The sequence below is a fragment of the Podarcis bocagei genome (genome assembly GCF_964188305.1).
Source record: "Podarcis bocagei genome assembly, chromosome: 7".
Classification (NCBI taxonomy): Eukaryota; Metazoa; Chordata; class Lepidosauria; order Squamata; family Lacertidae; genus Podarcis; species Podarcis bocagei.
In genome coordinates this window covers 61,050,128-61,066,554 of record NC_138132.1, presented here as the reverse complement: position 1 = coordinate 61,066,554, position 16,427 = coordinate 61,050,128, and the positions used below count along the sequence as shown (strand labels likewise).

Sequence of the window (16,427 nt, the reverse complement as noted above, 5' to 3'; positions counted from 1 at the left end):
GCACTGAAGACTAGATTTAGATCAAAGCGGTCAATGATTTCAGATAGACTCCCAGTTTCAAAATGCCCAATCTGTTAAAGAAGAAACCCTGTTTCCTTCTATACTCTAAAAGCCACATTAATTATTCATCCTGCAGTTCTGCCACAAATAAAGGAACAGGACTTTTCCAAACACAGAGGTCAACCGCCCCGCTCTAAAGAGAGAACACAACACTGCAGAAGTGTAGCTGTTCTTTAGCAAGGCAAAGCTTGCAAATGACAACTGAATCTCGCAATCGCCTTCTCTTAAAAGATTCCAGCTGATGAGCCTTACATGATATTTTATATGGTTTGGAGTCACCCACTAATATATAGCAAAAGTAGTGTCTGTAAGCAGTTGTTGTCAATTCCGTGCATTCATGGAGTAAACAGGCAAACAGCTCTGAGTTTAAAGTTCTAAACAATATTTTGCCATAGTTCCTAAAAGGATGCATTACAGTACACTTACGGTCCACGAATGATGTGAAGAGCATTCTGAACCTGCTCAATCTACTGCCTTCGTCGGCCCACATTCGTACCACCCCAATTCCGGTCTGCAGCATCACATCGTTAGCCACCGTGCTGCAAAACTTTGCTTTCAGGTTTTCGATAGAACTGCTCCCATCATACACAGCCACAAAGTTTCTCTTGCATTCATTTGAATGTTCCATCTGGTAGTCTAGAAACCTCAAATATATCTGTTGGTAAGGGGCAGGGGAAAGCTTTTAAAAGAAGTAATAATTATTAAAAAAAACCCTACAAGCCAAATATGCAAACATTATTTTTGATTTTAAAAGTTTACACATTTCGTTTAGATGAAAGGCGCAAACAGCTTGTAAATATATTTTAGGCATATATAAATATAAACTTGCAATTTCCAGCTATACTCCTTACCCCGCCATTCTCATAATAAACCTGATTTTTTTTAAAATAGTGACTAACAGCCATTCCATGCTTAAATAAACATGGTACTTTTGCAGACAAACAGAATAAATATATTTTCCTGAAACGATTCACAGCATTAACTCACCTAGTCACATCTGCATTTACATGCATACCTGTCAGTGGTACTGCCTGGTTATTAGATGGATATTTATTTCCAGATGGAATTTTAGCCGTAAAGTGCTAAAACACATGGTCCCAAACCTTAGCAAGATAAGCCCAGTAGCATTTTGAATCCTGACAAACTTAGAGCTTGATACACCATAAATAATCCAATCAAAGCACTGCGAGTTAGGAAGATAATTCAATTCAATAAGCGCAGAACTGAAGATATGCATTCCAGCAATATTCAATGAAATTTATAAATAAGCATCAGATATTTCAAATATAGATGAATTGGGAGGGATATAATTTGATTTCTTACTCTTGGAATACAAGCTGCGATGTCAATAGCTTACAGTGCTTTAAGATTCACAAATCAATGTGAACAGCAAGTATATTGTTTATATTCCCTTATGCACTACTCTTAAATAGTTTTTTAAAAAAAACAAAACAGAGCAAAACAAAAGCACCAGAGAGCGTTTATGGATGTATGTGCATGCTGTTGTCATGGTCCTACCTAGTTCTGGGTATCTAAATTGTGGGAAAACTTATGCACAGCATCAAGCCCTTTTCAAATTAATCTGCAAGTTTAACCACAGATTGGGTGGAGATGTTATTGAATGTTAACCAAGAAAATAATTTCCCATCATAGGCTTGTGTTGAGAAGATGCATTGTGGTGTCAACTAGAAAAAGATGCCAAGATTTGAATAAGTATATTGAAGCTAGACCGGTTACAGTCTTCTTTAACCTGACATAACACAACAAGGCATGCAATTTGGTAAATGTGAAGACTATTTCGTTGTACCCTCAAATAGTCAACAATCTGCAATATTAAAATATAGGTCTGAATCACAAAACAAATTAAAACTATAGCAGAACCACCCTGGCCCAACCAGATTCCATGAGATTTTATGTAATTTAGGAGCTACCTAGCAAAGCTTATTAAGTTTGGATAGAAAAATTCGGTTACAAAATGTAACAGTGGTGTCCATTAAAGCACTGATGAATAGTTTCCAATATGTTGCTCAGCATAGTATTTTAAACTGAGTAAGTTGTCTTGTAAGCATGGCCCAGGGCTAGGCCCAGGGTGTTTTGCTGCCCTAGGCAAAACTAAAAATGCCCCCCATTGGCATGCATGGTAGCCTGGGGAGTAAAAAGAGGAAGGCAGCAGTGGTTGTGGGTAGATCCACCGCCTGAGGTGACTGCCTCATCCCACCTCATGGGTCTGCTGGCCTTGGCCTGGCCCCATAGCAAAGGGATTTTTCTGATAAAAGAATACGATTTCCATGCATTTGGACCAACACCTATGTTAAATATAAAGAATAGTAGCGCTGAAGAGGAAAAATAAATCAGACACTGGAGCCGAGTTGGAAGAAACCATATTCAAATATTTATATCCATCTTTTGACCCCCACAACCAATAATGGTTGGTTTCTAAACAGCAGAACGGTGCAGATTGGGTCTGAAAAAGTAACACTTTTTTTGTGCACCAGAAGCAGTCTGTGAAACCAACATCTGTCTTCGTTTCTCATTACCACCAACAGGTAATTAATTTAAATGAATGAGACGTGATATGCAAACCATTACTAATGGTCATTCCCAATTACTAATGATCTGAGAGCTCATTACACAGTGAATGATTTGGAGGGCCCACCTTGGCATTTGGAGTGGCCTTGATGGTCCATATGCAGTCAACAGCCTGCCCAGGCTTTGTTTTCTCTTCTTGTTCCACCTGACTGGAGCGCACAATCCCATCAGCTCCCGAGAGCTCAAACTGGCAATCTAAAGCGAGGCAGACACAATGTGCTGTCAAATTAAAGGTAAGAGAAATTTTTAAAATCTAATATGCAAAAGAGATTAGTACTGCAATACTAGACCTGGGATGGGATTTAAAATACCTCCTAGGTATGTGAAGTCAGGATCTGTAATGAAGAAGAAAAAACATAATGATTGGCCTGGGAGAGCTGAAGGTTTAAACAGAAAGAAGGACCTTTTAGATGCCAAAAAAATAATAATATGGTACACTAGGATATTGAACTGAGGGGAGACAGGTTCCTTATCACTCAGTAACATATGTACCTTACATTTCAAGCTCTATAATATGACTCCAAACAGTCATGGCTTCCCCTAAAGCATTCTGGGAGCTGTCATTTGTAAAGGGTGCCAAGAGTTGGTAAAGGTAAAGGGACCCCTGACCATTAGGTCCAGTCGCAGACGACTTTGGGGTTGCTGTGCTCATCTCGCTTTATTGGCCAAGGGAGCTGGCATACAGCTTTGTGGCCAGCATGACTAAGCCACTTCTGGCGAACCAGAGCAGCACACGGAAACGCCGTTTACCTTCCTGCCGGAGCAGTACCTATTTATCTATTTGCACTTTGACATGCTTTCGAACTGCTAGGTTGGCAGGAGCAGGGACCGAGCAGCAGGATGTATATAAAATGCCAGTTTCCACATGTGTATGTGGAGTGAATGAACAAGAGACAGATAATGCCAGTTTCCCCATTTAAGGATGATTTTAAGTTTCAAGGCCTACAAGGCACCCTTCATTCACAATCTTGGTTTGAAATCTCTGCTTCTGACATTTGAAACTGGATAGCTGCGTTTACCCTCCTGCAGTCATGAGCACAAGAACATTAAAAAGAAAGTTCTGCTCCATGATTTTTATATGCAGCCTTCAACAATAACCAATTCTGAGCAAAATATATTGGGTTAATATTGATTTACCCAACTAAATTCAACACCAGTTGGGCAGAATCTCTAACAGGCAAAGAAAGAAAAAGCATATTTATTTTTTACCTGGTATAAATGAATATTTTGCTTTAAATCCCTGTCCTTCTAGTTCTTCATCTGAGGTAAACTTTATCCACATAAATCTCCCTGTTGACCTAATTAGAGTAGGGCTTTTTAGACCACAGTAGCGATCAATGAGTGGGGAGAAACCAAAAGGTCCATCTCGAACTTCGAGGTGATCAAATCGACATTCAAATGAAGGCTCTATGTAGTATGGTTCATCAAAGGTTAGCTCTATTCTTTGCCGTGGGGCAGCTGTGACAGAGTAAAAACAATCTAGATCAATATAACTTTCAGCAACAATGAATTAAAACAATTTCCAGAAAGACGTGAAGTTTTGTATTTCTCAGCATAGGTGTGGAGTTCATTGGTATTGCAGTCCTAGCATGAATATAAATATAGATCTTCGCAAACAGAATTTAAGATGCCTACACAGATGTTAAGTCTGACTGACTTCAATGGTTTTAGCTAATTGGACACAGGATTGCAGCCTAAACATTATCCAGAACATGCACACAAATGACACATGTGTTAGAGACACATAAGTGCCATGAGTTGGTTGCCTCTAGATTTGATGCTTTCATTCTGGAATTTGTCCCATGCTGAAATCCTTAAAAAGAAAAAAACACACAGTAACTTTCTAAAAAAACCACCACCTATTTGCACATTTTTAACCTATTTTACATGAATAATTCATAAGTCTGCAAAACACACACACACACAAAACCTCATCAATTTATGCAACAAAGTAACCAAGCCAGCAATCAACAGAAATAAACCTAATACCTAGGATATTACTCTGATTAAAGCACTTGGTTTATATTGCAGGTTCATGCCAGCCTGAAATTCAAGATTTCTTCCAAAATACTGACTCATTCAAGTGTCAGTTTCAATATGAGATTGCAATGTTCAGCAAGGTGGAGGATGTAAACATCTCTGGAAGAAAAAGCTGAATGCCAGAACGCACAGTTAGATAGGCTGTACCATTTCATCCAGTACTGGCATGCTATATTCATTATATACCTGTAAATACACCATCATTGAACCCAGGGTGGTACACGCAGAGTTTTCCCAGACACTTTCCCATCTAGGGCCAGACCTGATTAACTTCTGCTTGGTGGTCTTTCACACTACCAACTGGGTCTACTCTTGTATTTAGTATTATTAACAACTTGCTTTTGGGAAAGTCATCAGCAGATCATTAAAAGATTATACCCATTCCATGCTTTCTTTCCCACTTCAGAGATACACTGTCTCTGAACATGGGGGCTCCATTTTGCAACTTCCCACTGCTGACAAGTGGGAAACCGCAACAAAATGTTACAGTGCATTTCCAGCCCCTAACAAAACTGTTCTTGTTTAGGGTTCCAACTGACTTTGTAGTGCTTCCTGGAGCTGCTTACAGAAAGTATCCTCTTGGTACTTTCTCCTGCTGTACAATATATGCTTCCAGGCTTAAACCTGATCACTTTATTGCTGCATCTCATGGTGTATATGTGTGTTCCTGGTGCAGGACAAAATTGCCTTTTGCTTTTTTCCTCTAATAAAAGTTCTTCATATTATAGCGCATGGGAGGTTGAGGTTGTAGAGGGAAGGCAGTTTTTCTAGCTCTGCAATACATGTTTCCCTCCCTCCTCCAATGCTGAAGCTATTAAGTTCTGAAACACTTCATTTCTGTGTTGTATGAAAGCTCAGAAAAGCGACACCACACGTTTTACTTTGGGAACATGACATTTAGCTGTCTATGGGAATTGAAGCCAGGCCATTGTTCTTCTTCGGTTTGCCTGACGCAGCTTGGAAAAATCCTAACGAACCTCCTGGTATCCACCTTTGTATCTTCAAAGAAAGGCCCAGTTTGTGCATCACATTAAACCATAGTTAAAAATAAATGAGCACAGTGTGCTGGGGTATGCTGCTCATTAGTGCCCACTTCACTCCACCCCAGAAGTGGCTCGCTGGGTAGGGCACTCGCTTCCTAGCAGGTGGGTTGTTGTTGTTTCTCAGAAAGGAAAGGGGAGAGGCAGTGGGGAGGTTCAGCATGGTGCAAACGAACCAACATGAGCACTGGATTTGCTCTGCTGGTATGTTTGCACTTCACTGACCCCCTTGCTGCTTCATCTCTTCCCCTGCTGGTAAGCAACAGTAGCCCATATGCCAGGAAGCTACTCTCGACAAGTCACTTCTGCTTCTCCCCCATTCTCCTTAGCCACACCATGTTGGAAACAAACCAGAAGCTGGCTTAGGGTTGTCTGTGAACCAGTGCTTGCAAGTTGTTTCTCTCCAAACATGAGGGGAAGCCAGGGTTTGTTTTTGGCTTACTGTTCACTTTTCACATTCTAACAGAAGCTCTCAAACAAACCACAAGTGCTGGTTTGCACATACTGTACAGCTTTGGAGATAGATACTGTAAAAAGCGAAGTTTGCACTTTTTGTTTCGTTTTGTTACAATGTGGAAAGTGGGCTTTGTTTTCAGGTTTTCATTTATTTATTTAAAGGAACAACTAATTGACCAGAAAACCCATTATTCCGCCGCAGGAAATAACATGGAGATGAATTACCAAATTCTATATAATTATAACATTAATTAATACATTAGTATGGCAACATAAGATTTATTTTTTCACAGTGTTCCACAAAAGTACCAAATTTATACCCTATGTGGAAGAATACATAGTAATCATTTTCAGATAAGGGGGACATGCTGCAACTGATTCAATAAATCTGAGCATGGTATAACACATACAGTAGAAAGTCACGTAACAACTGTGTACTTTTTCATATGAGCACCAAAGTCACACTACATGGACCAATGCATCATGAGTATTATGGGGTATTGTGGTATTACACTTTTAAGCATGCACAACCCATTGAGCATGGTATAACACAGTGAATGGTGTGACAGACATGCTTTTTCATTTAAATGCCAAATGTGAACTAATCCATCGTGATCATTTTGAGATATGGCTCAGTGTGGTGATGCACATGTGCAGCCAATTCAATATTTGAGCATGGTACAACACATAGTGAATGTAAGATTATATGAACACCGTTCTTGAAGTCCCAGTTAAGGAAGTCATTAAAAACACAAGGATAGCTTTGGAGAATCATATAGTTATAATTTTTAGACATTTTGGGCATAATATACATGCACAAAGTAATGTGTCTATTCGTTGCATATCAGGGTCATAGAATCAAGCAGAGATTTGGATAATATGTTGTGAAAAAGTAGCTTCGGTTTTTCATTTGTTAAAAATCAGTGCTGATCCAAGATTGTTTCAGATGATCAAACTGAATTGTTGGAGCATTTCCCCTCACAAGAGCAGAGTGCAGTGCATAAGTCCAGCTTTTTTTCACTTGTAGCTCTTCCCACCCCGTTTCATGCAGTCACAAGACAGTTCATAAGAAGTCAGGGAAGTTAAGGGATTATTGGCCAGAAAGGCTCAAATAGTCCAACATCCATCTGAATCCAGCCTAGCTTATAGGGGAAGCAAGGGCAGGCCTTGAAAATAGTGCCTCACCACTGATGCAACCACGATGGTGGACTTCCTTCTTTACATGCTACTCAAAAGAAGCTCACCCTAGTTCATATAAAGAGGGAAAGGCTGAAGCTCAGTGGCAGAGCATCTCCTTTGCAGAAGGTCCCAGGTAGGGCTGTGAGAGACCCTTGCCTGAAACCCTGGAAAGCCACTGCCAGTCAGTGTAGACAATGCGAAGCTAGATGGACCAATAGTCTGATTTGGTATAAGGCAGCTTCTGATGTTTCCAATTTGAAAACATCTTCTTTCTTGTCTTGTCCAGATCAGTCCACCTGCTTGTTCAGTTATAGACCTGTTTGAAGAACCTCTCAAATGGTATGCATAGTTTCTTCTGGAATGTTAAATGGGGCCCGTACACTAGTCTTAGAGGTACATCAGCCATATCTGACAGAACATTCCATCTGGACCAGGGTGTCATCTTTGCATGCCCAGCAAATGATGATACAATGCTGCATCCTGTAAGTGCATGGGATATTGGTGTAGCATGTGATTTCCCAGGCTCAAGGCAGGTGCAATTTGTAAGGAGCAGCCAGGTAAACCATTCCGTGGCTGCTAAAGATGCAATGAGAATCTTGATTTCTTCAGACATGAAAAATCAGGCATGGTCCTCCTTTACTGTCTGATGAAGGAAGTCCTTCCATTTTTCTGGTTCAGGTAAAACCCCTACAACATTCAGTTGCATTCTTACTTTCTAGTCTTGCTCTGGTTGTACTTTGGCAGAAAAGGCTGCTCCCGTGCCACATCCTGGCGTGATGCACTTCGTAGTTGCCCAGGTCATGTGGCACGTGCACACATGTGCAATACAACATGCCCCCATATCTGAAAATGATCACAATGCATTTAGTCCACATTTGGGTACAATTTTTGGTGCTTTCATGAAAGAAAAGGGAATGGTTGTTGTGGATCGAGGGCCCGGCCCCGCTATGTGAAATAAATACACAAGGACACGTGATATAAGGTTAATGGGCAAGAAAAGGCCACAACTTTATTGATTATAGCAGTGAAAAGGTATTGGCTTAGGCATTGGATGACTATAGGTGGTGGGTTTATTCAACAGTAGGTGGAGCCTGTTGATGCTCATACAACTATAGGCTCACCCCCTGATGTCACCGAGGGTCGTGCCATGGCCTCCCGCCAAGCAGGCATCGGACGGAATACACGACCGCCAGATTCCTTTAACGGAATAACCCACGGTAGATAGCATAGGCGATGGCCACACCTAGCCTTTGACACAGCACAACACATGAATCCAATGCCTAACCTACCCACCAATACCACAAAAGTTGTGACGATTGCTACGAGGTAGGCGAAAAAACCAAAAGGCCTAATGCCAAATGGAAAAATTCCTACCAGGCCCCCCAGCCAACCAGGGCAACCAACCTAAGGTCCATAGCAAGGCCAAAAACCTATACTCTGAGCTAAATGGGAGTGGAGGGTGGGTGACTCGCTGAGGGACAACGAGGAATGAGGAGGCGGAGCTAGCACCACAGCATTAAGCTGCTACACACGCCCCCCGGAGGCACCTGGTTGGCCACCTCTGGTGGGCGTGGGCGCCAGCCAGGTAGGAGGGGAGGGGGCTAATGCCCCCTACCAGGGGCGGGGCTCGGTCTCCCGCCCACAACCACTCCCCTCTCTTCCAGGGAGGAGAGTCTTTGTGAAAAGATGAGCTGTGCTGCCACACTTAATGCTAAAAATACACAGGATGCTGTAACTCAGTCTCTCCACATTATTTCCTGCAGTGGAAAGATAAGATTGTCTCTGGTCAAGACAATAATCCTTAAAAAAACAACACACACAAACTTACTTTGCAACAAAAACTTTGTGCAAGCATCATTCCTAATGCCTTTTCTGGGATTTGACTCAGTGTAGTAAAGAGGAGTGGGAGAGGAACAGAGGAGAGAGTAATGACCAGAACACACTGCTCATTTTCATGAAAACCATAACCATTGTGCACCTGTAACATTGAAACTGGATATCTTTATCTGCCTCAGCTGCAATAAAACATGTCTCTCCCGTATAGCCACAGCAGGCGCTGTAACCCTTCAATGGTCTGATTTTAGCCCTGATGGTGCATTCCTCTATTGTCTCTTGAGACAGACAAATGCCAACAACAACTGATTTAATGTGACTGGATATCCGGATATGGTTGTGTTTTCTTTATGGGATTCATTGCGGTATGGGGGCTGCATGTGAATGAAGAGTATTTTCCTGTATCAGTGTTTGAAGTCGGTAGAGAATAATTATGTATGTGTATCTCAGACAACATAGTAGCAATGATAAAAAACCCACTGCCCTTGCTTAGTTTAATGCTTTGTGGTATTTTCATTTAGAGTCCAAGTGATTTATTTACTCAATAGTTGCCTAGATACCGGGGCTGTTGTTTCCCTGGTTTTCTTCCCAATGATATCAATATTTGTTGAAAGATATTTGAAACCTCTGAAACTCTAATCCCCACCTCCAGAATACTCACTATAATCTCCTTGGGGTATTAGAGAGAATAATTAACCCATATTTCCATGAATTATTCTAGTCCTGTTTAGAAGTTTAACTCTCACCCTCCCTATCATAGTCTGGCTAGAACAGGTAGTATTGATATTTCAAGGGAACCCTTCATTGGCACCAATGGAAGCTCCCCCTGAAATGCAAATGCTGCCCTCAGAGAAGCAATTTCTACTGGATGGTAGCAGGGAAAGAGAGAACGACAAAGTTCTGCAGTTGCTATTTATTTATTTAAACAAAATTGTATACTGCTTGTATGCTGTTAACAAAAATAAAAAAACAAAACATTAAAATTATTAATAAAGAGTTTTTTAAAAACATCCACAAGATAATCAAAATCAACAATAGGTAAAAATAGGGCTGCTGTATCTTGTAGAACAAAAAAAGAGGACAGCCCGAGTCACTGCCAGCCCAAGCTGGGGAAAGAGGCACATGAGGCCACGGCGGCAGCTACGTGCCTCTTTCCGAGCTTGGGCTGGCAGCGGCTCTGGTGTGTTGTCAGACTCCTGCCAATGCTTTCTGGATTTTGTTTTATTTAGATGTCACTAAGTTGTGCTTAAGATGTTTTAAACACACATACTTTCATCAGTTGAGTACACAAAGATGTAAACAACAATGTCAATACCTTCTAAAATATAGACACACTCCTGGTTGGGTGGGTAGAAATTAGGGAAGTTTGGTGAAGCGAAGTGGCCTCCGTTGCTTGTCCGTACCCAGTCGCTACACTGGGTAGTTGCTAAGCGGTTACCTCCAATATTCTGCCCACCTTTTCAGAAGAAAACACAAGAAAACAATTCATAATAATTCCAGGATACCTCCACAAACAACAATCCCCTTCAGAAAGGCAAGCTCTGGGTACTGGTACGAAGTCTGTGACATTTAGAGAAGCGCAAAATCTCGTTCGTAACCAAGTTCCAAAACCACCCATTAGTCTGAGACATGAGGATAAGGTCAGTTTAAATCGGAATGAGCAAAGATCGAATTCCTCAAGGATCTCAAAACCACACTAAATGTGAGCATATCTCTAAAGGGAAAGTGCTTGTTTCTTAAAACTGTTTGCTCTTGAAGGCTAGACCAGGGGTCAGCAAGCTTTTTCAGCAGGGGGCTGGTCCACTGTCCCTCAGACCTTGTGGGGGACCGGACTATATTTTTGGGGGGGAAATGATGCAAGAGCACCACAAGCCCCAGTGGCTGTTCACCTGTGTCTTGCGAGCGGCAGGGGCTGGCGGCGGAGGGACAATGAGCAGCGTGCAAATGGGCTCTGGAGAGGGGCTGCTTAAAATGGTGGCTGCTCGAGCGCTGCTGCTGATGCTGGCACCAACAAAGCCCAGCCCCCCTCCTCCTCTAGGCAGGGTGGGGAGAAGTCAGGAGGAGGGAGGGAGGAGGGGGAGGAGGCGCCAGCGCCAAGGGAGGGAGAGGGAAAGAATGCACGCACTGGCGATCCATGCGATGCTTCCCGGACCGTCCATGGGTCGGATCCAGAAGGTAATTGGGCCTGATCCGGCCCATGGGCCTTAGTTTGCCTACCCATGGGCTAGACTGATCCCACAGAAAGGGCTCCAAGATTGCCAGAGCAAAGACTCCGCTCCATGCTGACACTCAGAGGAAATACGGTTGCTCAGAGGTGGAAAGGCAGCATGCTGAAAAGAATGGGCAGTGTTGTAAGCAGTGCCCATAACTGAGACTTCTGTTCCCTAGACAATTCCTCAAAGATTTCTAGAATTTCAAAAAATGTATATGTTCCACGTTTGAATGCTCACACCTTTAGAAAAAAATTTAACCCCATCCAAAAATTAAGAATTCAGCTAGTTGTTTCTTTTCTCCACAGGAAGGGACTGCAATCTGCTCTTCCTCCCCAAAGACAGAAGCTTTGAAGGCAAAGGTACATATAATGCATATAAACATCATGCAAAAAGGCTTAAATGTCAACTTGTTTCCAAGAAAGCAAGCCAAGTGCTAATTACTCAGCAGTGACTTTCCCTCCACGAATGCTTCTTACTCGGGGAGCAATTAACACACACAGCATTGCCTTGCGAAAAAAGTTAATTAGCATAGGCCTTTAACAACAATATGCATGTGAACGTGTGTTGAATTGAGAGTTCTTGTTCTTCAATCTCTATGGTCACGCTTGTCACAAAACCACCCCAGATATGCACTGTGGCCATGAGCTCCTCACTCTTCTCATTGTGTACCAGCTTCAGTGCAGAGATCCTGGTTCACATTAAGCCAGAGTTCCCTGTAACATCTGAATTGGGTCCCTCCAGCTTAATGTCAGTTAACTAACAAGGATAATAAGCTAGGAACAACATTTAAAATTGCATTTTTTAAAAAGTCAAACTTTTTATGTACCGACATGTAATTACAGCAAGCGTTCTCCAGAGAAGTACCTTGAGTCTTTTGGGCCACAGCAATTCCTTCCACGACAAGTATAGTTATCAAGAACACTGGTGAGAAAAACAGAACAGGAAAAAAACATAGATCTATAAATATAGCAGGAGGTGCTGTATCTTAGCTTCACACCCATGCTGTGAGGCAAGTTTGGGTATCTCAGAGTAACTGGATCAATATATTTATTTAGAAGGGAACACAAAGTAAAATCCCTCAGCTACTTCATCACCGAAACAACTCCCTCCCCCCACTACAACCTTAATTTTCACTAAGTGTTGAGTTTTTCTGAACCAATAAAGGGACCAGTGCTGTAAAATTCCTCTGGCTATTATGCCAATACTTCAGTTAAGACTGCTTTCTGAGATTAATTCAGTGTGTGTGTGTTTTAAATAGCAAATCACATTGAATAACAAATTCTGTAGAGAAATGGCCCTGTATAATCAGCATTGATAATAAAAAAGGATTAAAGACATTCATTATTGATGGCTGTGCCATCCAAGAGATTATTGATGGCTGTGCCATCCAAGAGATTATTGATGGCTGTGCCATCCAAGAGATTATTGATGGCTGTGCCATCCAATTGATGACTGCAGCATCCAAGAGAAATCTTGCTGAGACAGTGGTGGCTGGTACCCATTGATTGGGACTGGTAGGGCAGAAGACAGGGAAAACCCACAATGGGTAGAACCAGAGCCAACAACAAGCAGAGCCAACCAACTCCAGTTTTGTCCTCCTCCTCCCTGCTTCCAGAGCTCCCAAAAGATACATGTAATGGCTGGACAGATCAATGACTGGAAAAACCCACTAATAAAATTTTGCCATATAGCCAAATGGGCCCAACTATGTATCATTTTTTAGTCCACGGGTAATCTCTTGAGCTTCTGATCGCTCAGTATTCATATTTAGTAAATTACGAACAGAAGGCAATATTTTAGAAGAGTAAGTTTTTCATAAAGTGTGGGAAAACTCTGGTAAGAGTTCTTCTGTTATATAATGTAAGTTACAGTGGTACCTCAGGTTACATACACTTCAGGTTACATACACCTCAGGTTACAGACTTCGCTAACCCAGAAATAGTGCTTCAGGTTAAGAACTTTGCTTCAAGATGAGAACAGAAATTGTGCTCCAGCGGCGCGGCGGCAGCAGCAGGAGGCCCCATTAGCTAAAGTGGTGCTTCAGGTTAAGAACAGTTTCAGGTTAAGTATGGACCTCTGGAATGAATTAAGTACTTAACCTGAGGTACCACTGTATTACTTTACAGTGCAGCCCTATGTGTGCCTACGCAGAAGGTAAGTGCATATAGGCACAAGTAAACCATAGTCTCAGGTAAGTGCATATAGGACTGCAGCCTACTTTTTATTTTAGTAATTACCTTTCCCCCACTGCCGGTTTCTATGAAAATAACTTTGTTACCCAACGATATCTGAGCAAGATTGCTTATGTTCTGCTTCCCAATTTCCTTTATAAGCTTTCCTTCTGTTATTACTCTCTCTTCATAAGGTGATATTTTCGAAGCCACTGTGTGCAGAAAGACTTTATTCAAATCCCAATGAGCCTGCAATAATATTGCCCTGGGAAAAGTTCTGGGTTAGCACCAAACCTTTGGAGGTCTTCATTTTGAAGTAGTACATTGAAGCACTATGTGTTTCTCTTACTCCACCCCAGGCATTGCCCCTCTGTCGTTTCAGACACACGATCAGAAACAGAATCTCTGTTTTACTCATCATATGACCTGCCACTTTCTGTGAGGTCAAAATATTGTCTCTGTAAGAGTGCAAATAGTATGATATTGAACAAAATGTATATTCTTCTCTGACAGCTTGATTTCCCTCTCTCCAAATATCAATATTATTGTTCCTGAGGCTATTTTGTTAATAATTGAGGAGCTTCATCGGTGCCACACTTCACTTTCCCTAATATATGTACCAGCAGCCTTGTGGGACATCTTCGGGAGAAGAAAAGGCTAAGGCGTAGTAAACCCTACACAAATCCAGAGTGGAGTCCCCAAGGCGTTTGGATGGTGCCCTTGTTCACCTCCTTCCAGCAACTCTTGCAGCCAAGCTGGTGCCAAATGTATTGCCTTGCTTTCCTTTAGACCACAAGGCTAAGAGAGGGGTCTTGTTGTCTGGGCAACCCAGGACCTCCATACACACTGCCCAGGCTTCGCACTTCAGTGCTGCTAATGCAGTGGATAGATTTCACCCCCGGAGGCACACTCTCTTGTCTCTCAAGACAGATGGATGCTAACTCCATTTATATCTTTTCCCAGTGATTAAAAATCTTTATCTTTTGAAGGGTTGCTGAAGTGGATTTTTTTTTAAAAAAAAATCTCCACTTAGTACCCTTTTCATAAACAACTCTCAATCAAGTTGAAAAGCATTCAACTCTGAACTTGAAGCATGGGAAGTCCTATTCAAAATTTATAATTTGGGACAATGGAGGAGGATTGGAAAAAATTCAAGGACTATTTACAAAAATATTATAAGTTATATGAATGTCAATAATTTGCATGAATTGAAAAATTAAGCTCCAGCAATAAGATTTTGTATATTGGAAATTAAGATATGACTATGAAAGGACTAAAGTTTAAAATAATATTGTGTTTATTTTAGGGCAAAAGTAAATTGATAATAAGTATTTTGAACCCAAAAGAGAATTATTTGAAAGTATTAATAACACATGAAACAAGCTATTAATTTGCTGATATTTTTATTGTAAAGAAAGCAGGGTGAGGGAGACGTGGGGAAGTCCCGTCAGTTACGGAAAAATGTAATGGAAAGTTGGATTTATTTATTTTTTGTTTCTCTTTTCTTCTTTTTTCATTCGCTATCTGACTTTATATTTATATCTGGAAAAAATCAATAAAAATTTATTTTTTAAAAAAACAAAATTTATAATTTGGCAGTATATTTGGATTATTTGATATGTATATGTATATGTATAATTTGGAATAGTAATGTGATTGGATTGGATTGTTAAAGTGGAAAATTCAATAAAAATGAATTTAAAAAGAAGAAGAAAAGCATTCATTGCCAAAGAGAAGCCCTCCACCTAACCTACCTTGTTCATTGTTAAATGGTCATTAGTTGGGGGAAGGGTGTATTTCAGTGACAGAGCACATGTTCTGCATCAAATGGTCCTAGGTTCAATCCTTAGCATCTCTAAGTAGGACTGGGAAAGACCCATGATTTCAGTACAAAGCAGCATCCTTTGTTTCTTCCCAAACTTGGGAACTACAACTCTTCCAGCCTCCAACTGGGGCAAGAGATCTCCAATGGATCTCCAAGGTGGGCTGCTGTGGAGATGGCAACAGCTGATGCTACTCTAGAAAGCTTTCTCACGTACTCTCCTCAGTCTCACACTATGGGAAATTCAGTTCATACCCATCCAGTCCATGTAACCCAGGCAGAAACGTAAACAAAGCTCACATTTTGTAATGGATGCAGATAGGCACTGGTTAGGCTTAGATTTGGATGGAGGGGAGGTTGTAGCCTCCACCTGCCCCTCCATGGTAAAGGGTATCCTGTTAAAAGGATCGAATGGGCACCCCTTGGGGGGCACCCCTATGTGATGTAAGTCATAGGGCGCCCCTCCTGGTTGGGTTTACCCTCAGCCCCACTTTCAGCAGACGGGCTGGAGTGGATTAGTGGTGGCTTCACCCAGTGCCTATTGTAAAACTTTCACATCTGTAACCAATAAAGTTGTGGCCTTAATTTATCCCATAAATCAATATACTGTGTTTTGTCTGGTTATTTCACCATGGGGACAGGGTGGTCTCTGGGCCTCATCATGCAATGGCTTTTTGACAAAACCAGTGTTCTGTCCACTATTAAGAAACATGCTGCAAGTCTGTTGATTGTATATTTGTGTGCTTCTGCGAAAACTGATTACTAGGATACTCTCAAGTAACCAGCAGCTCTTGGGTTAAGGACTCCTGAAAATGGCAGCAGCATTTGCACTGAACCATCACTATCCAGAAGGCAGGTCTGGAGAAGTGATTCATCACAGATTTAGTACATGCATTAAAGTAGTATTAACTAGCATTATTCAATTAAGCCAATTTTTATATATATTTAAATGGATGTGGATTTGCATAATTATTATTCTTCAGGGGCAGAATTCCTGTTCCTCAGCATAAGTTTTTTCACTGGC

The 16,427-nt window shown here is 41.4% G+C and overlaps 1 protein-coding gene across 2 annotated transcripts in view; it reads right to left on the bottom strand.

Moving 5' to 3' along the window:
* NETO2 (neuropilin and tolloid like 2) overlaps window positions 1-16,427 on the bottom strand; it is a 37,930-nt gene that overhangs the window by 6,262 nt on the left and 15,241 nt on the right. Inside the window, exons 2-7 of one of the 2 annotated variants that reach the window (XM_081201210.1) lie at window positions 12,275-12,331; window positions 10,513-10,653; window positions 3,859-4,107; window positions 2,940-2,984; window positions 2,717-2,844; window positions 487-715 (exon numbers count right to left, since the gene is read on the bottom strand). In XM_081201210.1, the coding sequence (XP_081057336.1) occupies window positions 487-715; window positions 2,717-2,844; window positions 2,940-2,984; window positions 3,859-4,107; window positions 10,513-10,653; window positions 12,275-12,331 (849 nt within the window). The remainder of the gene's footprint in view (window positions 1-486; window positions 716-2,716; window positions 2,845-2,939; window positions 2,985-3,858; window positions 4,108-10,512; window positions 10,654-12,274; window positions 12,332-16,427) is intronic. The other variant, XM_081201211.1, reaches the window with a different exon arrangement.